The sequence below is a fragment of the Rhinoraja longicauda genome, chromosome 2, assembly GCF_053455715.1.
Source record: "Rhinoraja longicauda isolate Sanriku21f chromosome 2, sRhiLon1.1, whole genome shotgun sequence".
Taxonomy (NCBI): domain Eukaryota; kingdom Metazoa; phylum Chordata; class Chondrichthyes; order Rajiformes; family Arhynchobatidae; genus Rhinoraja; species Rhinoraja longicauda.
This window is the reverse complement of record NC_135954.1, coordinates 50996219-51021779: the sequence shown is the minus strand read 5'-3', so window position 1 is coordinate 51021779 and position 25561 is coordinate 50996219. Positions and strand designations below refer to the sequence as shown.

The 25561-nt window shown below is 43.7% G+C and overlaps 1 protein-coding gene across 2 annotated transcripts in view; it reads right to left on the bottom strand.

The window, feature by feature from the left end:
* tmem245 (transmembrane protein 245) overlaps positions 1-25561 on the bottom strand; it is a 94210-nt gene that overhangs the window by 25536 nt on the left and 43113 nt on the right. For both annotated transcript variants that reach the window (XM_078418953.1, XM_078418960.1), the window contains 7 exons: positions 25176-25280; positions 22495-22577; positions 21188-21278; positions 18545-18643; positions 17885-18016; positions 10940-11062; positions 624-769 (listed from right to left, as the gene is read on the bottom strand). In XM_078418953.1, coding sequence (XP_078275079.1) covers positions 624-769; positions 10940-11062; positions 17885-18016; positions 18545-18643; positions 21188-21278; positions 22495-22577; positions 25176-25280 — 779 coding nt within the window. The remainder of the gene's footprint in view (positions 1-623; positions 770-10939; positions 11063-17884; positions 18017-18544; positions 18644-21187; positions 21279-22494; positions 22578-25175; positions 25281-25561) is intronic.

The following is a 25561-nucleotide window of genomic DNA, read 5'->3' as shown; positions in this document are numbered from 1 at the left end:
TGCAATAAATTTAATACTTGGCATTGGTTCTATTACTAAAATAATTTCAACAAAGCACACAAAACATACTGATCACAATGTCACAGGATATGCAGTTACACAAATTATTTGAAAATGGATTTATCAATATTTAAATAGTGTTAAGCAATTGTGATTGTGTCATATCATATCATATATATACAGCCGGAAACAGGCCTTTTCGGCCCACCAAGTCCGTGCCGCCCAGCGATCCCCGTAACATTAACACTATCCTACACCCACTAGGGACAATTTTTACATTTACCCAGCCAATTAACCTACATACCTGTACGTCTTTGGAGTGTGGGAGGAAACCGAAGATCTCGGAGAAAACCCACGCAGGTCACGGGGAGAACGTACAAACTCCTTACAGTGCAGCACCCGTAGTCAGGATCGAACTTGAGTCTCCGGCGCTGCATTTGCTGTAAAGCAGCAACTCTACCGCTGCGCTACCGTGCCATTACTCCAAGGTCAAGAGAAAACAAACAAAATATTGAATGCTGCCGGACAGGATTGTTAGTTTGTTACAATTTAATAGTTAGAAAAATGGCCGTCTGGCCAATGAAGCCTTTAAAAGGATGAGATTAAAAATTGGGCTTGCCTACCGTATAGCTTCTTCAACAGACTGCCCCACGATGTTGGAGGAAGGGCCTGGCTGGGAAAGTGGTGTCAGACCAATTACCCACTTCACTGGTTTGTAGCATTCATCATTTGAACTTAAGAGATAGAAGAGTGTGGTCAAGAAAATGACCTGCAGGGTGGGAATTGGGGGGCAAGGGAGGAGAAAAGAAAATCAGAACTGAACCGTGTGGGGGCATTAAATAAAACAATCCCTAAATTAGATTCAAATTAAAATTGTAGATCGTCTTCCCAAAATAAAACAGTATCATCACAAATAGGAAATTATACAAATTGATTTTGAGTCAGTAAGAGAGCGCAAGGGCAAGAAATAAATAGATAGAGGTAGGGGTAATGGTGAAAAAGGTGTGAAGTAGAGGTCCTGTCACAAAATAGCTGCTAAAAATTACTTTACAGTTAGCTGTCACACCTACAGGCATGAACGGTGATAAACCTCCACCAAGATAGCACTGGTGCAAGGCTCTTTGCATGTTCTTCCCAAAGAAGGATCTACAATCATCCGATGCAATCGCTCATCTTATCTAAATCTCTTTTTTCCCCTTTGCTCTATCTATTGTACTTGAGTTTGTCTTGATTATATTTATGTATAGTATATCTGATCTGTTTGGAATAGCATAATAAACAACACTTCTCAATATTATCGGTTCATGTGACAATAATAAACCTAAACCCAAAAGAAAACTTTAAAACTATTCCAACTATATTCCAGTCATTCCAAAACTATTCCAACTATATTCTATTTTAAACATTATATATTTAAAATTAAGCACAAAGACACTGAAACAAACCCAAACAACTGAAAACAATTTCAAAATATTACATTTAGCTCTTCACAGTCAAGTTCCTCCACATGAAACCAATGGAGAGCTTACTACTCCAACAGAGTCAAGAGTGTTTTATTGTCATGGTGTGGAATTCTCTGCCTCAGAAGGCAGTGGAGGCCAGTTCGTTGGATGCTTTCAAGAGAGAGCTGGATAGAGCTCTTAAGGATAGCGGAGTGAGGGGGTATGGGGAGAAGGCAGGAACGGGGTACTGATTGAGAGTGATCAGCCATGATCGCATTGAATGGCGGTGCTGGCTCGAAGGGCTGAATGGCCTACTCCTGCACCTATTGTCTATTGTCTATTGTCACATGTCTCAAAACGCCCAAAGTCTACGGAGTTCAGAACTTATTTGGAGGAGGTAGTGTTTTAATAGCCTGATGGTTGTAGGGAAGAAACTGCTCGTGAACCTGGATGTTTTTGAGGCAGTGACTACTGTTGATCCCTTCGATGGTGCGCAGGACAGTACCTATGATAGATAGTGTTCACCACTTTTTGCAATCTTCTTCATTCCTGGGAGTTCGAGTTGCCGAACCAGGCAACCAGACAGTATGTGTAGGAAGGAACTACAGATGATGGTTTAAACCAAAGATAGACACAAAATGCTGGAGTTACTCAGCAGGACAGGCAGCATCTCTGGAGAAAAGGAATGGGTGGCGTTTCGGGTTGAGACCCTTCTTCAGTCTCGTCATGGGAAAGGGAAACGAAAGATATAGAAAGTGATATAGAGATATAGTTCTATATCCCTTTACATCACTGTCTATATCTCTCATTTCCCTATCCTGACTAGTCTGAAGAAGGGTCTCGACCCGAAACATCACCCATTCCTTCTCACCAGAGATATTGCCTGTCCTGCTGAGTTACTCCAGTATTTTGTGTCTATCAACCAGACAATATGCTGTCTACTGTACACCTGTAGAAGTTCAAGAGATTATTTGTAGACATACCAAATCTCCTTAATCTTCTAAGGAAGTAGAGGCAAGATGGGCTTTCTTTATAAGTGCATCAATATGCTGGGTCCAGGACAGATGTTCAGAGATATTTAAAGTTTTTACCTCCACCACCATACCGATGATGAAGACAGGTTTGTGGATCACGATAAAATAGGCCAAAGTCAGCATGGGTTTGTGAAGGGGAGGTCTTGCTTGACAAATTTGCTGGAATTGTTTGAAGACGTAAATAACAGGAAGGACAAAGGAGTCAGTAAAAATGTTGTTTACTTAGATTTTCAGAAAGCCTTTGATAAGGTGCCACACATGAGGCTGCTAAGGAAGATGAGAGCTCACGGTATCAAAGGGCAGATACTAGCATGGATAGCAGGTTAGCCGGATGGCAGAAGACAGTGGCAATAAAGGGGACTTTTTCTGGTTGGCTGCCAGTGACTAGCGGAGTTCTGCAGGGGTCGGTGCTTGGGCCGCTGCTCTTCACATTGTATATTAATGATTTGGACGAGGGGATTGAAGGCTTTGTGGCCAAGTTTGCGGATGATATGAAAATAGGTGGAGGGTCAGGTAATGTAGAAACTCTGCAGAAGGACTCGGATGGGTTGGGAGAGTGGGCATGGAAGTGGCAGAGAGAATATAGTGCAGCAAAGTGTGGAGTCATGCTTTTTGGTAGTAGGAATAAAGGCGTAGACTATTTTCTAAATGGGGAGAGAATCCAGAAATCGGAGGTGCAAAGGGACCTGGGAGAGCTGGTGCAGGATTCCCAAAAAGTTCATCTGCAAGTTGAATCGGTAGTAAAGAAAGCAAACTCAATGCTCGACACTGAGATGCATTTGGAATATTGTGAAAAGTTTTGGGCACCATATCGGAGAAGGATGTGCTGGCTCTGGAGAGGGTCCGGAGGAGGTTTACAAGAATGATTCCAGGAATGAGTAGGTTAACATATGATGAGCATTTATCGGCACTGGGCCTGCATTCGCTGGAGTTTAAACGAATGAGGGGGGATGTCATTGAAACATACAGAATAGCGAAAGGCTTGGATAGTGAATGTGGAGTTTCCACTAGTGGAAGAGTAAAGGACTAGAGGTCATAGCCTCAGAATTAAAGGATGTTCTTTTACAACGAGATGAGGAGAAATTTCTTTTGTCAGAGGGTGGTGAATCTGTGGAATTCTTTGCCAGAGAAGGCTGTGGAAGCCAAGTCAGTGGATACTTTTAATGCAGAGATAGATAGAACAGGTGTCAGAGGTTATGGGGAGAAGGCAGGAGAATGGGGTTAGGAGGAAGAGATGATTGAATAGTAGAGTAGACTTGATGGGTCGAATGGCCTAATCCTACTCATATTACTTATGACCTTATGATCCTTGACCTTCTTCTTCCAAAGATAACAATCGTCGGCGAAGTTGAAGATTGAGTTGAAACTATGTCCAGATACACAGTTATGCATATAGTGAGTAGAGCAGGGGGCTGAGCATGCAGCCTTGAGCACGCACCTGTGATGATGGTTGTTGAAGAGGAATGTCACTGCCAATTAATACCGATTGTGGTCTGTGGTTGAGGAAGTTGGGATGTGTAGAGACCCAATTCCATGAGCTTAGTAACCAGTTTGGAGGGGATGCTGGTGTTGAATGCTGAGCTGTTGTCCATGAACAACATCCTGACATGTGTGTTTTTATTGTCCAAGTGCTCCAATGCAGAGTGGAGAGCCACTAAGATTGCATCCTTCATTGACCTGTTGTGGCAGTAGGCAAATTGGAGTGTCTAGGTTCTTGTTGAGGTAGGAGTTAATATGCACCATATATGCACCATAACCAACCTCTCAAAGCACTTCATAACCATGGACCTTAGTACTACCTATCGGTAGTCACTGAGGCGTATCACCTTACTCTTCTTGGACACTGATATTATTGATGCCCTTTTAAAGCAGGTGTGTACCTCAGACCACCTGAGTGGAAGATGGCCGCAAAAACTCCAACCAGTTGGTCTGCACCGGTTTTAAGAACGCAACCAGGTATACCGTCAAGTCCAGAAGCTTTCCAAGGTACCACCCTCCCGAAGGATCTTCTGACATCGGCCTCTGTGACTGAGATTGTAATACCATCAGGGACGATGGGGGCCCTATCAAAGCATGCATAGAACGCATTGAGCTAGTCTGGGAGTCATGCTTCGCTGTTGCACGAGCTGCCCCCTGATTGCGTCTTGTAGGAAGTGATGGTGTGCAAGTCCTGCCACAGCTGTTGAATGTCTGCCTCATTCTCCAGTTTAGAGCGAAAATCCTTTTTAGCCATTTTGATGGCTTTATCATGGTCGGACATCTTGTATGTCTACATCACCAGATTTGAATGCACTGCGTGCAGGAGGAATTTTCTTTTGCCCTTCCTCACAAGATACTACGAGAATTCCAATATCAAAATATCATAGTTATCATAATTACTTCAATGCTTTGTCCCAGAAATATCCCCAAATTTCCTACTGTTGGTGTTTCTCAAGAGTAAAAAAAAAGTGGAAGGTCAGAAAGAGATACAAGAATCAAAGGTTTTTCATGGGGATTTTTGTTTAAGCAATGTGATGTAATCTCATTTAATCAAAACCTGAAAGTAGTGTTATATATATCAGTTTGTGTCCACTATCACTAAAATAAAGCCATTGCCCTAACACACAATATCATAATTGTCTTAGCTAAGTGACATTTTTGGGTTAGGGCAATGATTAACCAAATTTGTTCACCAGTGTTATTACATTTTCAGCCATGGGTTTAAGTGGCATAATTTAATCACTAAGGAGAGATTCTTGGAGACACTCTTGGTGACACTAACATAAGAAACAGGCATGAATAAAATATACAAAAGACAAGCATAACTCTCATAATGCAGCTGATGGAATTAGATGGACTACACAGGTATATGATTAAAAACTAAACTGGATTTTTTTTAAATAGCATAAAAAGTTTTCAAAATTTAAAGAATGTAGACAATAAACCTAAAGTAAATTGGAGTAGATGTGTTTAAAATGTTAAGTCAAGTTTATTGTCACTTGCACAAGTACAGTGAGGCACAGGTGCAATGAAAAACCTTGCTTGCTGTTCAAAGGCAGGTAGACTCAAACGCACAAACAAATTATACACAAATTCCATGTAAACAACACATAACATTTCTGAAATAAAGACCATAAAAACAGGACATTAGTGCAAAACCATAATTAGAAAAAAGTCAAAAAATGTTCTTGATTACTCAACTACACCTGAGCTTTTTTAAAAAACCTAAAGCACTCATTATATCTTTGATATCCAAGAGCTTGCTGGAAATACTTTTTTCCACATCTTCACAGAACAGTAATTCTTCACATTAAATATGTATATATTAAATATGGTCCATGAGGAGGAACAAAATTATTGTGCACAAAACTGGATTTACAGTATACAGAAAAATGTAAACAAAACTTTCACCCACTATATTTGCACTTCTAAGAATGGGGAAAGTTACGACATGATCTTATTGAAGTATTCAAGAAGAACGGAAAGAAAGATGAACAGAAATTTTATTTTTTCTGGTAGCTAATGACTAAGCAGCATAGGCTTGAAATTGGAAACTTCTCTTTCAGAAGTAGAGTAAATACATAGTCTCAGAAGTTAGTAAAAATTTCGATAGCTTCTATGAATTTGAAAAAATGAAAATGTCCTATGTCAGGTTATTTAATACATATATAAATTATTCCCAAATTGCACTATCTTGACAAGGGCGTGTTTATATTGGAGAAAATTTACCACCCTATCCTACTACTAATAAATAAATAAATGGCACAGTGAACTTTAATAAACGAAAAGAGCATAAATAAACCAGGTGGTTGGTTGTAAATGTATCATAGTGTGGCGGCTCCCAAGGGTCGGGCCATACTACTACCGACCCCTCGGCACGGGAATGGACCAGTCCCGGGAGGCGGTCCTGGACGCAGGTATATAAGGGCAAGGTTTGGGCGCCAAGCCATTCCGGCAGACTAGACCCGTCTGAGACCCACGAACCAATAAATATACCTTCCCAAAATACCTGGCTCCTTGCCTTTATCAACACGCTACATTGGTGACCTCGACGGTCCATTCATTAGGATGGACAAGAAAACAGAAGCCGACCGCCCGTCCGGCTCGCAGGCCGACCAGGCCCCAGCTGTCGACGCGGTAGGCATCAAGCTCCCGACCTTCTGGACCACCCGGGCTCGCATTTGGTTTTACCAGGCGGAGGCCCAGTTCCAGCTGAAGGGCATCACAGTGGATAACACCCGGTTTTTCCACCTGGTGGGAGCCCTTGACCAGGACGCGGCCGAAGAGGTAACGGAGTTCCTCCAGGACCCACCGGCCGACGGTAAATATGAAGCCCTTAAGGAGCTGCTGCTCCAAACCTACGGGCTAACCCGAATGGAGCGGGCCGAAAGGCTCCTCCACATGCCAGGCCTCGGTGACCGGCGCCCATCTAGCCTCCTGAAGGAGATGGTCGCGCTGCTCGACGGGCACAGACCGTGCCTGATGTTCGAGTATACATACCTGCACCTGCTGCCGGCCGACATTCGCCTGCAGCTCACCGACGTCTCCTTTGAAGACACCCGGGCCCTCGGCAGGCGCGCGGACGCGCTGTGGGCGGCGCGCCGTGATGACGTCAGTGCGCTAAACGTCACTCGAGAAGCGCCCGATTTTCTCCGGTCGGGCGGGGGAGCTGTGGAAGGAGTGACAGCTATGCCCCGGAGGCCTGCGAGATCGCCCCCGGTGGCCATTGCGGGTCGTGCACCTGCAGTCCCACATCAGCAGGCTCCAGCCAGCACCAGCAAGAGGTACTGGTGTTATTACCACCAGCGCTGGGGTGCGGCAGCCCGACAATGCCGCCAGCCGTGCACATTTCCGGGAAACGCCGGGGCCGGCTACCAATAGTCCCTGCGGTGGCCGGCCAGATTCACCGCCTCTTCGCCTGGGATCGGCGCTCCGGGAGCCGCTTCCTCGTGGATACCGGGGCGGAGCTGAGCGTCCTGCCCCCTTCGCCGCTGGACATTCGTTCTGGGAAGCGGGGGCCCATCCTCACCGCGGCAAATGGGAGCATTATCCAGACATATGGCGTCCGCACGGTCCACATCGTTTTCGGCGCCAGTCATTTTACGTGGCTGTTTACGATCGCCGACGTCTCCCAGCCGTTGCTCGGGGCCGACTTTCTGCGGGCTCATTCTCTCCTCGTGGACGTCAGGCAGCAGCGCTTGGTCCACTCCGCCACGATGGAGCCCATCGCGTTGCGGCTGAATGACCCCATTGTACGCCCGCTGTCGTCCGTGGACTCCCATTTCGCTCGGGTGCTGGCGGACTTTCCGGATATTATGGCCCCGCAATTCCGGTCATCGACCCCCAAGCATGGGGTGTACCATTACATCACGACTACCGGCCCACCCCTCCACGCACGAGCACGCCGACTCCCGCCTGAGAAACTACGCCTGGCACGACAGGAGTTCCGTACGATGGAGTCCTTGGGGATCGTCCGCCCTTCCAACAGCCCATGGGCATCTCCACTCCACATGGTCCCCAAGGCAAACGGGGGCTGGAGGCCTTGCGGGGATTATCGGCGGCTGAACGTCGCTACCGCCGAGGACCGATACCCCGTGCCCCACATCCAGGACTTCAACGCCCATTTGGCTGGGGCCACGATATTTTCAAAGGTGGATCTGGTGCGAGGTTACAACCAGATCCCGGTCCACCCGGAGGATGTACCCAAGACGGCAATCATCACGCCGTTCGGACTCTACGAGTTCGTACGGATGCCGTTCGGCCTCAAGAACGCCGCGCAGTCATTCCAACGATTAATGAACGGCGTTTGTCGCGGGTTGGATTTCCTGTTCGTCTACCTCGACGACATCTTGGTAGCCAGCCGCTCGCGGCAGGAGCACTGTGCCCACCTCCGGCAGCTTTTCCAGCGGCTCAGCGAACACGGGTTGGCCATAAACCTCGCCAAGTGCCGCTTTGGCGTGGCCACAATCGACTTTCTCGGCCACCGTGTGTCCTCGCAAGGAGCGGTTCCCCTGCCGGACAAAGTAGACGCCATCCGCCGGTTTCCCCGTCCGTCCTCGGTGCGTGGCCTGCAGGAGTTCGTCGGCATGGTGGCATTTTATCACCGGTTCCTGCCATCCGCGGCCCACATCATGCGGCCGCTATACGAGCTGCTGGCGGGCAAGCGTAAGACCGTCGTGTGGACCGACGAGGCCGTAACAGCCTTTGACGGCGCGAAGGAGGCCCTGGCTCGGGCTGTGCTGCTTGTTCACCCACGGGAGGATGCCCCGACAGCCCTTACGGTGGACGCCTCAGAGTTGGCCGTTGGTGGCGTACTGGAGCAACTCACGGACGGGGGTTGGCGCCCCCTGGCCTTCTTCAGCCGGCACCTCGACAACGCCCAGAAGAAGTACAGCGCTTTCGACCGCGAGCTCCTCGCCCTGTACCTGGCCGTTCGTCACTTCCGCTATTTTCTGGAGGGCCGCCCGTTCACCGCTTACACGGACCACAAGCCGCTCACTTTCGCCCTGGCAAAGGTCTCCGACCCATGGTCCGCCCGACAGCAGCGCCAGTTGGCCTACATTTCAGAATTTACCACCTCCATCCGCTTTATCGAGGGGAAGGAAAACCGGGTGGCCGACGCATTGTCTCGCCCCGCCATCAATGCCGTGTTAGAAGTGGCACCCGGCATTGATTATTCTGCCCTGGCGGAGGCCCAACTAACGGACGGGGAGATGCCCGCCTACCGGACTGCCATCTCTGGCCTCCGCCTTGAGGATGTTCCCCTCGGCCCCGGAGCGACGACGATACTTTGCGATGTGTCGGCAGGTCAGCCGCGCCCCATCGTCCCGGCCGCGTGGCGCAGGAGGGTTTTCGACGTGGTCCACGGGCTGGCTCACCCATCCATCCGGACAACGATCTCGTTGGTAGCTGCGCGGTTCATGTGGCATGGTCTGCGCAAGCAGGTTGGCCAATGGGCCCGCACCTGCATTCCGTGCCAGACGTCTAAAATTCAACGCCACGTCCGGGCGCCACTCCAAGGGATCGGTCTACCCTGCCGCCGTTTCGACCACCTGCACGTGGACATTGTGGGCCCGCTCCTGCCGTCCCGGGGCATCACCCACCTCTTCACGGTGGTGGACCGCTTCACGCGGTGGCCGGAGGCCATACCACTGGCTGATACGTCGACAGCCACATGCGCTCGTGCGTTGGCCGCGCACTGGATTGCTCGCTTTGGTGTGCCGGTGGTCATCTCATCGGACCGGGGGCCACAGTTCACCTCCGAGCTGTGGTCGGCCATGGCCCACCTGTTGGGCGTGCGGCTGCACCACACCACGGCCTATCACCCGCAGGCAAACGGCTTGGTGGAGAGGTTCCACCGGCAGCTGAAGGCAGCGCTGAAGGCGCGACTCGCCGGCCCCGACTGGATGGACGAGCTACCATGGGTTTTGCTGGGCATCCGGACTGCCCCCAAGGAAGACCTGGCTTCATCCTCAGCGGAGCTCGTCTACGGGTCTCCGCTCACGGTGCCCGGGGAGTTCGTGCCCTCATTGCCGGGGCGAGAGGAACCACCCTCATCCACCCTACATCGCCTCCGAGAGCGAGTTGGAAAGCTCGCACCCGTGCCGACGTCCCGCCATGGGACATTCCGCCCTTACGTGCCATCGGCCCTCCAGGACTGCGCCTTTGTGTTCCTGCGCCGTGACGCCCACCAGGCGCCACTCCAGAGGCCGTATGAAGGCCCGTACCGGGTGCTGGAGCACGGGCAGACCACCTTTGTTTTGGACATGGGGGGCCGGCCGGAGGCCGTGTCAATTGACCGCCTGAAGCCGGCCCACTTAGACATCGACCAACCGGTGCGGGTGGCCCGGCCTCGCCCACGAGGTCGCCCCCCTTTGCGGGTCCCACCGCCTGTCTCTCCAACTGTGCCTCCGCCGGCCCCTCTGTCGACCGATTACCGTACGCGGTCCGGTCGGGTTGTGCGACCACCAGTGCGTTTCGTGCCTCCGGATCTGGGGGGGGGTACTGTGGCGGCTCCCAAGGGTCGGGCCATACTACTACCGACCCCTCGGCACGGGAATGGACCAGTCCCGGGAGGCGGTCCTGGACGCAGGTATATAAGGGCAAGGTTTGGGCGCCAAGCCATTCCGGCAGACTAGACCCGTCTGAGACCCACGAACCAATAAATATACCTTCCCAAAATACCTGGCTCCTTGCCTTTATCAACACGCTACAATAGTCATATGAAAAAGGGAGTCATATCTCCCTCAACAGCACCCATGTTACTGGACATTCTTTACCAAAACAAACCCTTATGAAATTGTGATACTATTTCAATGTTTAGCACATTGCAGCAAAATCAACCATGAAATTGAAAGTTTGTGAATATTAAAAACTGAAAATATATTTTACTATTACTTTTCTGCGATGTACAAGAAACAAACACAATTTTATTTATTCTAATATTATTGTGTCTTATAAAAAGATATTCATTAATTTTCTCACCAAAGAAAGAATGAAGTTGAGAAGTGCTGTGCCACTGTGAAACAAAACCGTCAGCAAAGTGGTGGCAGTTGTGAACAATAAACTCACATTTCGGCTCATCACAATCCAGAGAGACTCCAATATCTAAGAAAACGCAAAGATACAAGGTGAGAAATATTTGGTTCATTTCCCTTACTATCATCACAAACAATTCAATCGATCTCAAATGGCATCGACAGAACAATATGATACAGGCAGACTTCTACACAATTGACTGGGCATAGTTTAATGATAAAAGGTTTTGAGGACATTGAGGATATTTGGTCTGAAAGATGTAAATCAGCACACCAATCAGCCCTGACCCAAACGTCACCTATCCATTCCCCCCACAGATACTGCTTGATCTGCCGAGTTCCTCCAGCGCTTGGTGTTTTACTCACGTTTCCTTGTTATTCCTTTTGTATAACTATCTACAGATGCTTCCTGACTTACGATGCTTCGACTTACATTATTTCGACTTTGCGATGGTGCAAACGGCAGTGACCCGTAGCGAGTCGCAGCTTGCTTCCGGCCACGTAATCAGGTGCATTAAATGCATTTCGACTTATGATATTTTCAGTTGCCGATGGGTTTCTCGGAACATAACCCCGTCGTAAGTTGAGGAGCACCTGTACTTACATAGAAAGGATTCAAATAACTCTGGAGGGTATCTCAAACCAAATGACATTAAAGTAGTAAATTGACCAGCTCTGTGCAGCCTTCACCACTGGGGGTGCGTTCTTCAGTCACTGCCGAGATGCAGGAAAAAGCAGCACAACCAGATGATCAGATTTCCTAAAGTAAGGTTGAGGGATGGAGTGATCGGCATCTTTGATGGTGGAATAGCAGTGGTCGAAGGTGTTTGACCCTCTGTTGCAGCAAGACACATGGTCGTGTTAGTTTGGAAGTGACTTCTTGAAGTTGCCTTGTTGAACTACCAGGCTATGATAGGAAAGGCGCTAGCTACACCGTCAGGAAATTATATTCACTCCTCCACGGGTTCGGGGATTTCCCTGCCATCAGGGAATACACTTATTGTTGGTAACTGCCACTGTGAGAAGATCACAATAACGCTAATCCATTTAAATGGATAGGCAGCACGTCAGTTACAACACAGATTTGTGCTTTTGTTTATTCAAATATGTTCAGAATTGTTATATTTGACCTTGTCCTGTTGTGCCGCTAGCTAAATGTCACCAGTGTGGCACAATAAAAACAGGTACTATTTTGGAAAAAAGGCAATTTTTTGTATACCTGTGATAGACAATAGACAATAGGCGCAGGAGTAGGCCATTCGACTCTTCGAGCCAGCACCACCATTCAATGTGATCATGGCTGATCATTCTCAATCAGTACCCCATTCCTGCCTTCTCCCCATACCCCCTGAATCCGCTATCCTTAAGAGCTCTATCTAGCTCTCTCTTGAAAGCCTTCATCGAACTGGCCTCCACTGCCTTCTGAGGCAGAGAATTCCACAGATTTACAACTCTCTGACTGAAAAAGTTTTTCTCATCTCCATTCTAAATGGCCAGCCCTTATTCTTAAACTGTGGCCCCTGGTTCTGGACTCCCCCAACATTGGGAACATGTTTCCTGCCTCTAACGTGTCCAATCCCTTCATAATCTTATATGTTTCAATAAGATCCCCTTTCATCCTTCTAAATTCCAGTGTATACAAGCCTAGTCGCTCCAGTCTTTCAACATACGACAGTCTCGCCATTCCGGGAATGAACCGAGTCAACCTTCGCTGCACGCCCTCAACAGCAAGAATATCCTTCCTCAAATTTGGAGACCAAAGCTGCACACAGCACTCCTGGTGCGATCTCACTAGGGCCCTGCACAACTGCAGAAGGACCTCTTTGCTCCTATACTCAACTCCTCTTGTTATGAAGGCCAACATTCCATTGGCTTTCTTCACTGCCTGCTGTACTTGCATGCTTCTTTTCAATGACTGATGCACTAGGACACCCAGATCTCGTTGTGGGTTCCCTTTTCCTAACTTGAAAAGGGTTAGGAAATCTTTGAGAGTGGTGGTAGATGTACAGTGGAAACTTTACAGATGTACAGTGGAAACTTGATACATTTACTAACTGGAACCTCTTCTCGATACCTGCCTCTTTGTAAGTATGTCAAAGAATCCATGTTCCAGGCATACACTGGGCCTATCCCCGAATTCTATCTCTGCTACATTGAGGACTGCATCGGAGCTACCTCCTGTACCCACGCAGATCTCATGGACTTCATTAACTTCATTACCAATTTCCATTCTGCACTCTAATTCACTTGCGCCATCTCTGACACCTCCCTCCCCAATCTCATCATCTCCATCACAATAGATACTATCGACTGATGTCTATTACAAACCTACTGACTCCCACACCTATCTAGACTACACTTCTTCCCACCATGCCTCCTACAAAGACTGATTCCTCTGTCTCCGCCACATCTGTGTTCAAGATGAGATGTCCTCATTCTTTAGGGAACGGGGGTTCCTCTCATCTTTGTGTAGGAAAGAACTGCAGTTGCTGGTTTAAAATCGAAGGTAGACACAAAATGCTAGAGTAACCCAGCGGGACAGGCAGCATCTCTGGAGAGAAGGAATAGGTGATGTTTCGAGTTGAGACCCTTCTTCAGACTGAAGTTACCCGCTGAGTTACTCCAGCATTTTGTGTCTACCTTCCTCTCACCTTTCATAAATATAGCACAAAAAGTAAGGAAATTTGTGTTTGGTAGATTATTTCTTTGTTGTAACAATGCTTCTTGGCAATAAATCTTATACCGTTGGAAAGCCTGTTTATTTCCCTTTTAAATGGTGCCACATTTGTAAGGAACATGCATTTGTGGGATGAGCAGCAGAGCTGAGTATATGGGTTGCGCCCATGAAAAATTTGCCAAATCTTCCCTTAATATCCAAACGACCCCCTCCCCAGATTTGGATTGTTTTCTATGGAATGTTGGAGGTTCTGTAAGACCACCGCTCAGCCACATGTGCTTAAGTAATAAATTATTAACCTGCCCAACCTTTCCTATAGCTGGCCCTTGAGCATTGGCAACATCCTCATAAATCTTCTCTGCACACTTTGGGCTTAAAAAAATACTTCCTTTTACAGGGTGGCTAAAACTGAACATAGTTCTCCAACACCAACATCTTGTACAACTGTAACATAATGTAACAACTTATGTATTCAATACACTGACTGATGAATGCCAATGTACCAAAAGCATTTTTTACCACCCTATCTACCCGTGATGCCACTTTTAGAGAACTATATGTAACTGCACCCCTAGATCCCATTGGTCTACAACATTCTCCAGGGCTCTACCATTCACTGTGAATGTCCTGCCCTGGTTTGACTTCCCAAAATGCAACAAAAGGGACGCTCAAAAGGCTGTGTTTTTTGCAAATTGCTGACAAATATATCAATGCAAACTTATGGCTGTCAAATTATAATTAAATAATGCAAACTCAATTCCCTTCAGTACTTTTCCATTACCAATTAAAATGTACCTAATATATTATCCATATTTAAAAAGTTGTAATAAATCACAGTTCCAACAGTACTGTTAAAGAGTAGAATATCAATAAATTTTAAAAATAATTTTAATGATGCTTACTGCATTTTAATAGTTTAAATTGAATCAGCCTTTAATCTAATGCACAGCAATTAATTTTTGAACTTTGGCAGTCAGCAAATTCAGAAGCTCTAGTTTAGCCAACTATCAAAGTATTTTATCAGATATTTTGGTGCTGTGGGCCCTCCCCATGGTGGTGCAGCAGTAGAGTTGCTGCATCTGTGGAATTCTTTGCCACAGAAGGCTGTGGAGGCCGTCAGTGGATATTTTTAAGGCAGAGATAGATAGATTCTTAATCAGTACAGGTGTCAGAGGTTATGGGGAGAAGGCAAGAGAATGGGGTTGGGAGGGAGAGATAAATCAATCATGATTGAATGGCGGAGTAGACGATGGGTCTTACAGCGCCAGAGACCCAGGTTCGATCCCGACTACGAATGCTTGTCTGTCCGGAGTTTGTACGTTCTCCCCGTGATCTATGTGGGATTTCCACGGGAGCTCCGGTTTCCTCCCACACTCCAAAGACATACAGGTTTGCAGGTTGATTTGCTTGGTAAAATTGTAAATTGTCCCTAGTGTGTGTCAGATAGTGTTAATGAGTGGGGATCGCTGGACGACACAGACTAGGTGGGCCAAAGAGCCTGTTTCCTCGCTGTATCTCTAGACCAAACTAAACACCTCCACCACTCTCTCCTCAACATCTTGGGGGTGATGCCAACGTCATCGCATTGCCGAGGATTCAAACAGTTTGGGAAAGAGGCTCTAGCCACAAGATTTGCAACAGGTATTTAGTAAGCCACCGATTTTCAAACATGGTTGTATAATTATCCTCATCATTAACATCTATGACAAAATGTTTTAACGTCTGTTTTTATACTGTTTAAATAACAGCCTAGAAAGTGCAGATTTACAGAAGCACCTAATCCCTTAAGCATCGCCATGCAAACAAAATTGTATAGCTCAAGTCAATCTATAGCTAACTGCTGCACCCTACTGGCACCACTGTCATCAAATGTGAAACAAAACAAATTTGAAATGCAATACTGTACCAGTCTGGGAGATTCTTCCGTTATGTAAAAATCAGCCTTTATTGCCAATTTTGAAATATAGTTTTTTTATCTTTCATTTTTTACAGCAAAAACAAGGAGAAACTTGAATATGATGGGGAAAAATGCAATGCTGACAGGTAACTTCAGAGAAAATCAGTTTGTACTCTGTGTAACACTAAAACTCAACTGGAGAGGGCCAGTTAACTGAATGTAAAAGGCTTTATACATCTTTCTAAGATCAGGTTCCCAGAAATGAACACAATACTACAGCTGTGACAAAACCAGTGACTTATAAGTGTTAGCCATGACTTTGTAGTGCTATCGTACTCCACACTTCTATTTTTAAAGCAAGGTTCCTGCATGCTTTATTCAAAAACGATTTTCTCAACTTACTGTGCCACATTCAAGGAGTAGAGGGAGTACAGAAGGGGGGCTGAAAAAGCATCCTTGTGGAACACCAGTGTTCAGGATTATCGTAGAGGATGATTTGTCCCCTATCCTCACTGATTGGGGTTGATCGTTGATCAAACTCTCCGAGCCAGAGTCTCATTATTAACACAGGCAAAGATACAGAGGGTGGTGGGTATATGGAATGAGTGCCAGAGGAAGTGGCTAAGGTAGTGGCCAGGAAAGGTTTAGTGGGAGGTCCGACTCAGGTCTCCCAGTAAAGGGCCCCCGGCCACCTGAACAGCATGGATGAATTGGGTCGAAGGGCCTGTTTCCGTGATGTATATGACTATCTGACCCCTACTGTCAATCTGACACATTCAACACAGATGTCTATTTAGCCAATTGTCCAAACATCTGGAAATACATGGTAGAAACATAGAAAATAGGTGCAGGTGTAGGCCATTTGGCCCTTCGAACCTGCACCGCCATTCAACATGATCATGGCTGATCATCTAAAATCGGTACCCCGTTACTGCTTTTCCCCATATCCCTTGATTCCTTTAGCCCTAACAGCTAAATCTAACTCTCTCTTGAAAACATCCAGTGAATTGGCCTCCACTGCCTTCTGTGGCAGAGAATTCCACAGATTCACAACTCTCTGGGTAAAAATGTTTTTCCTCATCGCAGTCCTAAATGGCCTACCCCTTATTCTTAAACTGTGACCCCTGTTTCTGGACTCCTCCAACATCAGGAACATTTTTCCTGCATCTAGCCTGTCCAATCCTTTCAGTATTTTATATGTTTCGATAAGATCCCGTCTCATCCTTCTAAATTCCAGCGAATACAAGCCCAGTCGCCCCATTCTTTCATCACATGTCTGTCCCACCATCCCGGGAATTAACCTGGTAACATCTTACGGACATTTAACTAAACTTGTGAAAAGTCTCAAGGAAGCTAACTTTGTACAAACAACTTTACTCCTATAAAGAGAACTTAAGAAACTGCTGGTTGTATATCTATAATACCATTTATTGTTTTGTCCATGCCAGTCAAATAATACTGGAACTAAAGACGACAAAAAAGACTGGAGTCTGGAACAACCCTGACAATGTCATCATGCTCTCAAAACAAATGGGGAGCTCCACTGTAATTTGCTGTACTGATCTCCAATTGCTTTTTGACACCTCTTTTGCACCTTCCCCTGGTCCATGACTTCATTAATTAACACCAGGTTAGCATCTCATAGACCACTGCATATCTCACCACATCAAGAAATCTTCCCTCCACAGCCTTCAATCTCATCATGCTGCAACTCCACAGTGCCTGCTTCTATTTTTTAAACTCAAGATCCATAAATAGTACTGGCCTGTTTGCCTGCTCCTTCCTCACTGAACTTATATCTTCATGCCTGGATTTCTCCCTCTTTCCCCTTGTCTAGTTCTTCCCCACTTATATCCAGGGCACTTCTCATGCCCATCACCATTTCAATAACTTCCTAACTGGTCTCGTCTTCACCATGGACCTCAATCTCTATACACCTCTATCCTTCACCAGGACTCTCTTTCTTTCAAACACATTCTCCCAAGCAGCATCAATTCTAAATTACAACAACTAAACAATGAGCAAACTCGCACTTGGAGATCTTAAATGTAAACTGTTTATCCCAGAAATCTGAAGTTCTTTCAGTGGTGTTCAAATCTCCAAAGATATTCTGAGAGATAAAATCAGAAGCTCCCACTGCTTTGCAACAGCATCCTCACCAGAAGTTCAAGTTATTCATCCTCATGATCTTAAAGAACACCTTAGATGTATGCCTACATCCAGAAAAAATGAAAAAATCCCTCTTCAAGCTTGGTGTTGGCAAAGTGGTCAGAAAGGCAAGGACACAATTTTAAGCAATTAGAATGCATGATACTCACAGAAAGAAAGGTCTCAATGTTCTCGTGAATAAAGGAGACAACATCCTGCCAGTCTAACATGTCTCCCAGCCAACTATTCTGCCGATTGATCATGAATTTATGCCCTTTATGTCTTCCAGAATGAGTTACGTTCTAAGTAGAGAAACAATGTAAAAATAAATTGTCAATACAGGTAACACATGTAACTTTTTGAAAACAAATTAGCAACATTTACATCTACGCATGGATCTCGCAAATATGTGGCAAATTAACACGTGAAGAATTAGTTAACTGGACTTTCCAAGGGTGGGTCAGAAACCTGGGAGGGGAAAAAGGCTCTGAGAAGCCGTGCAAAAGGAGGCAGGATGGCCACTGGAAATAGTAAAGACAAGGATAAGGAAAAGAGACTAGGGAGGTGAACAGTAAAGATCCTAAGACTAAGCAGTGGGCATATCCCAAGGATAATTATTAGGTCGGAATTTCTCAAGAGTGAGTAGTAAGTCAGAATATTCCATGAAACAAAGAGAAGGCAGTGGAAGGTATTGATACTATGACAGAGCGAAAGAGGAGAAAGACAGTGAACACAGGTGTAGCTATTGTTTTATTATATTTCATCAACTGTATTTAAAAGTACTTAGAAGTAATTACAACAGATATCAATTTTCAGATTTCAACACTCACCTTTACAAACCAATTTTGATATAACCTATCCCAAAGCTCTAAGACTTGCTTCTCTATAATTGTGGTGTTGTTCATCTTGTCTCCTAACATCTTATGAAGCTAAACAAAAAACAAAAATGCTTATCAGCATCAAATACTAGTAGAGGCAGTTATGCAAGGATTCTGTTCCAGAGAACTGTCCATAAACAATTTATCTACGTCAGGAACGTTTATTTTCTATAAGTGCCCATATCACATCGCTCATTGTACACATGCTATAATTCTTTCATTTCATCGAATAATTACCCTAATACTACCCATAATTAATCTACTGGAATATAATGGAATCAGTACTGTATACTGATTCCAGTCATTAATGAATACAATGAAACATTTTATTATTATTATTATTGCAGGTCCACCATTGATTTTCCAGCACCCTTGTTTCCAGAGCCTTTATGGATTATCCGTTTTGCCGGACCAACAGAGGTTGTGGTCTCCGAGGGGATTCCAACAGCACCGGAACGGTCCGCTGATGCAGCAGAGGGCTGAGGTACCAGCCCGCAAATTCAACTATGGGAGTAGATCTACCGGCTCCGGCTGGGCCAGTTCCAGAGCCCTGGCTACAGGTGGCAAAAATGATTTGCTGATCAGAGCCGAAGTCCCAATGTGGTTGAGATTGGCCACATTAGTGGGCATCGGCACCACATTTTCAAGGGACTACCAGGTGGGATTTCAAGTGCGCTTTTATAATTTTGCCCGGATTAAAGGTGGTGGAAAATCGGTGGTGGACCGGTACTAGCTTAACAAATGGTATGAAAATATATACAATTCTTATATATATCATACATATACTGTTCTTTATCTTGTAGATAGACCTGAAGGCAACACAAAACATAACAGGAGAATTTAGCTAAAGTTGGAATTTCGTAAATCAGTTCATTTGTAACCCAGAGAGATCACATGTAAAGAATTTAAACATTAGCCTAAACTTTCATGAAGCAACTAAATGCATGTTCCCCCCTCCCCCTCAACACCAAGGAAAAGGATTTAAGAAGGGTGAAGGGTTTAAACAATTTTAAAATTGTTATGGGGGGGGGGGGGGAGGGGGGGAAAGAGAGGAAATAATAGGTAAATAATGAAACAAAGGGAGATAAGCAAAACCCCCAAATCTGATATTTCATCAGTTTAGAGATGCTACACTTTGCAAAATAATAACCTTGCATAAATTAAAATCCAAAACCTCATCCATTGAGTTATGTCAAGGTGTTTAGAATCTGAAACAGAAACCCCGTTTCTTTTTTCTTTTTTTTTTAGATTCCCAGCATCTGCACCTCACCCATCATGACTGATTTGTTCACTCTTCCAAAATAGAGGATTTCTGAAGCCCGTAGGTGAAAGCAAGAACTCCCAATTCCTGATTATCCTTACACCAAGTTTCCATACATCTTTAAATATTTTCCATTTACAAAAATGTTGCATAAAAAGTTTCACATTTAATGCTATTTACATTGTTTTTTCCTCCAGCCAAATCATCAATCAGATAACTGTATTTAAATAAAGTCACCTTTCTAGACTACATGGAAGATACTGCTCTGAAACCAGAAGCCAATTTGTACTAAGATTATTGATTGTGCCTTGGACTAAGACTCAAGAAAAAGCCGGGATCAATAAGAGGGTCAGAAACAGTCGACTATCCTATCCTTCCAGTCGACTATTCAATGTTTAATGTTGATTGAAAACATAGTGATTGGACTAAGATGAGAGAGGAAAGCTTGGTATACTATCCAAGACCTTCAGCCTTAATTACTTTATGCTTTTGTTGTTTATGTAACTTTAGGATAGAGAGATTATAACAAGGAAGCAGGCCCTTCAGCCCAGCAAGTTCATGTCAACCATCAACCACCTATTTTACATTAACCCTACATTATTTCCATTGTTTTCATTCTCCCCACAAACTCATCAACTCCCTCAGATTCTATTACTCAACCATACACTATTGGCAATTTACATTGGCCAATTAACCTACCAACTTGCACTTCTTAGAATGAGGGGGTGTGGAGTGGAAACTGGAGCATTCGGTTGAAACCAAAGTAGTATACCAGACCCTTGTTCCGACTGAAGAAACAGTAGTCGTTAAATTATTTATCCATTTGTTTGCAGACAACAGTCAGAAAAACAAGGTATACCATTGATATTTATGGCCAAAGGAGGCCACAATTAAGACAAATAGGTGGCCAAGATGTTTGCTCCAACCTTCCCCCACCTCTAAAATTCTAATCCGTTTCATTTGGAATAATCATTGACAATAAAGACAACCAAAATAATTTTATATAATTCAATTTTTACTTTTGTTTCTCGTTTTTGGGGAATGTGAAAAATGACAAAGGTGCATAGTAACATGAAATTTGAAGAAAATAAAGCTTGCTGCAATACTGTTCAAGATCTTCATATTGCTATTTATGATTGTACTCCTCAACAGGTTAAGATTACCCACAGTTCTGCTCTTAAACTGGTCATCGGCTTCCTCTATAGCAAATGATCAAAAGTTAAATATCCTTGGTGGGAATCCAAGCTAATACCACTCTGAGGAATACTGTTTGTGACAATCTTTGATGAAATTAAGCACACATAAAATTCAGATATCAGGAATCAAAATTCCACCTTGTGTGTTATCCACTCTCTCCCATACTGGTACACATTGTTAGCAGCAGAATTTAGTGCCTTCTGTATCACCTGGGCCTCAGGCAGCCAGCTGAAACAAATGAAGGTATCAAAAAGTTAGATCAAAATTGTAGAACGCCGAATACACAAAAATAAAATCGCATCACTCAGTTGTTGCACACATTCATCAATATTAGCAATTCTAAGGTTCATTATATAATTATATATCGATTTAACAAATACAAGAAAATTATATAAAGTCAGGTAATATCGGGCAAGTTTTAATAGTTAAAATGCCTTAAAGTTATTTGTTAAAATTACCATCACACCTTACTTTATTTGGGAAACGTGCTCTCAACATTTCCAATATGTCAAAAAAAATCAAAATGCATATCTTAGCCACATTTTCTCTTTGGTTACTAACTGGTAGCACAGACTTTTCATGACTTTCAACAATTAATTCTCCACCTTTACCTTCTCAGTACAAAAGACAGCCATTCCTGATTCTCTCATTTCCCTCACTAACCAAACCCTTCATTCCTCATTCCCTACATTGTTGTGTTTCAATAACGTTCATGTTGCAAAAGCGTTACCATCAGTCAAAATCCAACCAGATTGGAAGATTTAATAACTTTCTTACTTTGCAGCTAATGCCTCTTATAAATGCATAGATCCTTCTTTTATTGCTAACAGGCTATTTTCTTGCATCTCCAAAGCATCGTAGTATCTTGTACTAAATTTCTATTATCAAAACATCACCCATTCCTTCTCTCCTGAGATGCTGCCCGACCCGCTGAGTTACTCCAGCTTTTTGTGATACCTTCGATTTGTACCAGCATCTGCAGTTATTTTCCTACTCAAAATTTATTAAGATTTATCAATCATAATTCTTCCTTCGAAGACTTGTGCTACTTATTTTCTGAACAAATGGCAGTTTCACATAGAGTTAGAAACTTCAGACATTTTGCGAACAAAGATAATAAAAATTGCAGGCCAATTTGTCGCCCAAATGTTTACCACATTTGCCACTCTGCACCTTTGGCAGAATTCCAAAATACAAACTTCTTATGTTTAAGACCATGACAATTTCTTCCCTCACTGCCCTGAGAATCATAATTTGCTCCTAGAGCTTTCATCTTCCTTCAGCTCAACTAACTTGCCAAAACTTTATATTTTAGAGACCTTGATAAATTATAAATCCCATCTGTATCTAGGATTATGTTGATGCAATGGAGAGACAGGAAATACACAATTATAAATAACCAAAAAGTGTGTTTGATTTTGTTGTTATTGATTTTATTGCTTACTTTGCCCATTCTGGATGGTTAGCAACAGTCTCATTTATCAGATTGCTGGTGACTTTGATCATGTGAACACTTTCTTCATGAACCTGCAAAAGTATAGTGACTTTCAGAGCCAAGGAGTAAATAAAACAAAAATCAAGATTCTAAAATTCATTTCTATTCATTTTTTCCTATAAATGAAGCCATGACCAAATTTGTATTTATTGAATATTGTATCATATTGAATGAAGACACTGCCTTAAATTTGAAATCTATTTGTTATTGGTACAAACAATTGGTGCTTTCTAGAGTCATTTAAAGTTGAAGTCTACTGGCAGTTAAAGGTCTCAACATGACATGGAGACTTGTGAAGAAACCTGTTGCTCATGGGCAAGTTGACAAGCTTTCTGAGATAGAGTGGTAGATTAAATTAAAAACACTAGAAAATTAGGAAGAATAAATCAGCTATCTCTTTCCTGTATGTAAAAAAAAAGGGTTAAATTGGGAAGAGTATGTCAATGTTTTATTTAAACAGAAGGTAAACAGCCATGATAAGACTGCATTAACCTGAGCGACCTAGTGGATTATTGGTTATTCTTTTAGTAAACAGAAACTTGGCAGGACATCACATTGAATGTGCCACGTGGGAAATCTACAAAACTTCTGGCATGCTGGACATTCACAGGTGCAGGAAATATCTTCAACTGAAAGAGCTCAAGTTCTAAATTTTAGGTCCCAAGCAGCAGCCGGTATTCATCCAGTGCATCCACAAGGTTGAGTGCCATAGGCAAAGCACATTTCTGGAGGAGGTCATCCCAAAGGAGGTAGAGACAGAATGGATGACAACTAGATAGTTGATGTAGATTAAGTAATGCAGTTCTGTATTTCTAACTGGAATTCTGTTTTGAATACCGTGAAGGACATTGTTCTCCTTAGGTGTATAGATAGAACCAGGACCACAATACCATGGATGGAGATGGAAGGAGTTGGGGAAAAGTATTGGAAGGGTCATGAAGGTGATTTGGAAAACTATGAACTGTTCCCAGTTTGACTTCCTGATCCAGTGGTCCATCTTCATTAACACAATGGGATTAAAATTAGACTGTGTTTGGTAACGGGCGGCACGGACACGATGGGCCGAAGGGCCTCTTTCTGTGCTGTAGGACTCTATGACTCTATGACATCCATTTTCATATGACTTTGCCATACGACTGTGGAAGATGCAACACTTGACTTTATACCTTCTTCCCATCAACTTTCCAAAGAGAGAGAGATGTCTCACAAACACAGCTTCAAGCAGATAACCTTTGATACTACAAGGATTCACAAATGATCCTTTGGTTGTTAATCAGGAGATGTACAATAGAAGTCTGGATATCTTACTAAATTTTGCCCCTTACCCTTGAATGTACTATTAAAATACTTCCCCAAATAGACTCGCATTATTATCATAAGTAGTTCTTCGCTGATCAGATAAAATGAACATTTGATGTGATAACATATTCAAAGCACAGCATAGGGCTAAGACAAAATCTGACATCATGTGCCATCGGGAAAAGTTTAGATTGATAGCCTGAATGCTCAGTTATAGAGTACATTCAAAGGTGAGGTCGATAGAATTATTGGCTAAGAGAATTAAGGGATGGGAGAATTCAAATGGGAGACCACATTCAAAACACAGCATCTCCAATCTCATTAATTTTTGTGAATTCAACAAAGATGCAGAATAAATTCAACTGGCCAAATGGCCTACTTCTACTTCTTGTGTTTTCAAGAATTATAGTGGATTGCAAAGAAAGGTTTAGCCAAAGCCTGAAGGGATTTGGACAAGAGGTTGAAAATTTTAATATAGAATTGTTGATAGCCTGATAATGGAGGTCAGAGGGATAAAGGTGGATCAAGATGATGAGGGATTGGATAGTTTTGGGAGAGCTGTTGTTGAAGGGTGAATATAGGTAATTATTCAAGACAGTATTGGAATAGTTGAGTCAGCAGGTAATAGAATCATAGATCAGGGTTTCATCAGCAAATGACTAAGGCAAGTTATTGGTCAATCTTATGATTGGTTTACTAATTTGATTATGATAGGCAAAATGTGGAAACATATCTGGTAAACCAATCATAAGAGAGCTTGCATTGGTCACTTGCTGTGAATTACTTATCCAGGCTAGAGATTATGGAGGTAAGCTGATCTTTTAAATATTGAGACATACATTAAGATCCAGGATTTCTACCACTACTGTGGATAAAAAATGAGGCAATGTTAGAGGAAGAGTTTATATACTTCAGTACAAAAAGGTAGAAAGTATATTCAGAATGCTACATAACTAAGGAATAGAGGACCAAACCTGTCTTTATTGCACACCCCCTTCTGGATTTACTAAATGCCCCCACCCACTTGGCAGTATGGTTTACATTGTAATCCCTTAAATGGCAATTATCATCCGTTTACACTTTAATCCGATCATTGGTTTAATCAATCACATGATCAATCATTCAACCTCCCTTGCCCTGCAATCTTATGTCCTTTCCCTGTCCCATCAGCCTTTCTTCTTCACAAGTAAACACAGCTAATAAATTGCGATTGCACAATTTCTCTTGCATAACTACAAGATTTATCTTGCCACCCTCAGTTTAGGAATCTCAGATTTGAAGAATACAATGTTTCCCATGTATTTCTTTTTACAAAGTGCATGTATCTTTACCTTTGCAGTTAAGAGGAGAGCCAAGAGTAATGTTCCCATTACCAATAAAAAGATGATAAAAATGCTGATCAGTTTATCCAATGATTTCTCGAGACAAAAGATGATCTGAAAGAAAAAGCAAAGTAATAACATGATTGAGAAACAGTCTAAATACTGTTTTTAAAACATGCAGAAACTTGTGCTATAACTATGTAATTTATGTTTGTAGATCTTGTAATAAATTGTACAGCCTAAACTCCCTATCCCTCTCAGAAATAGATAATGATCAGGGAAAGAGCAGATTCTGGATAACATTTGATGATAACTGTAACAAATGTAGGGCAGCAGTGACGCAGCTGATAGAGTGCCAGAGACCCAGATTCAATCCTGACTTCGGGTGCTGTTTG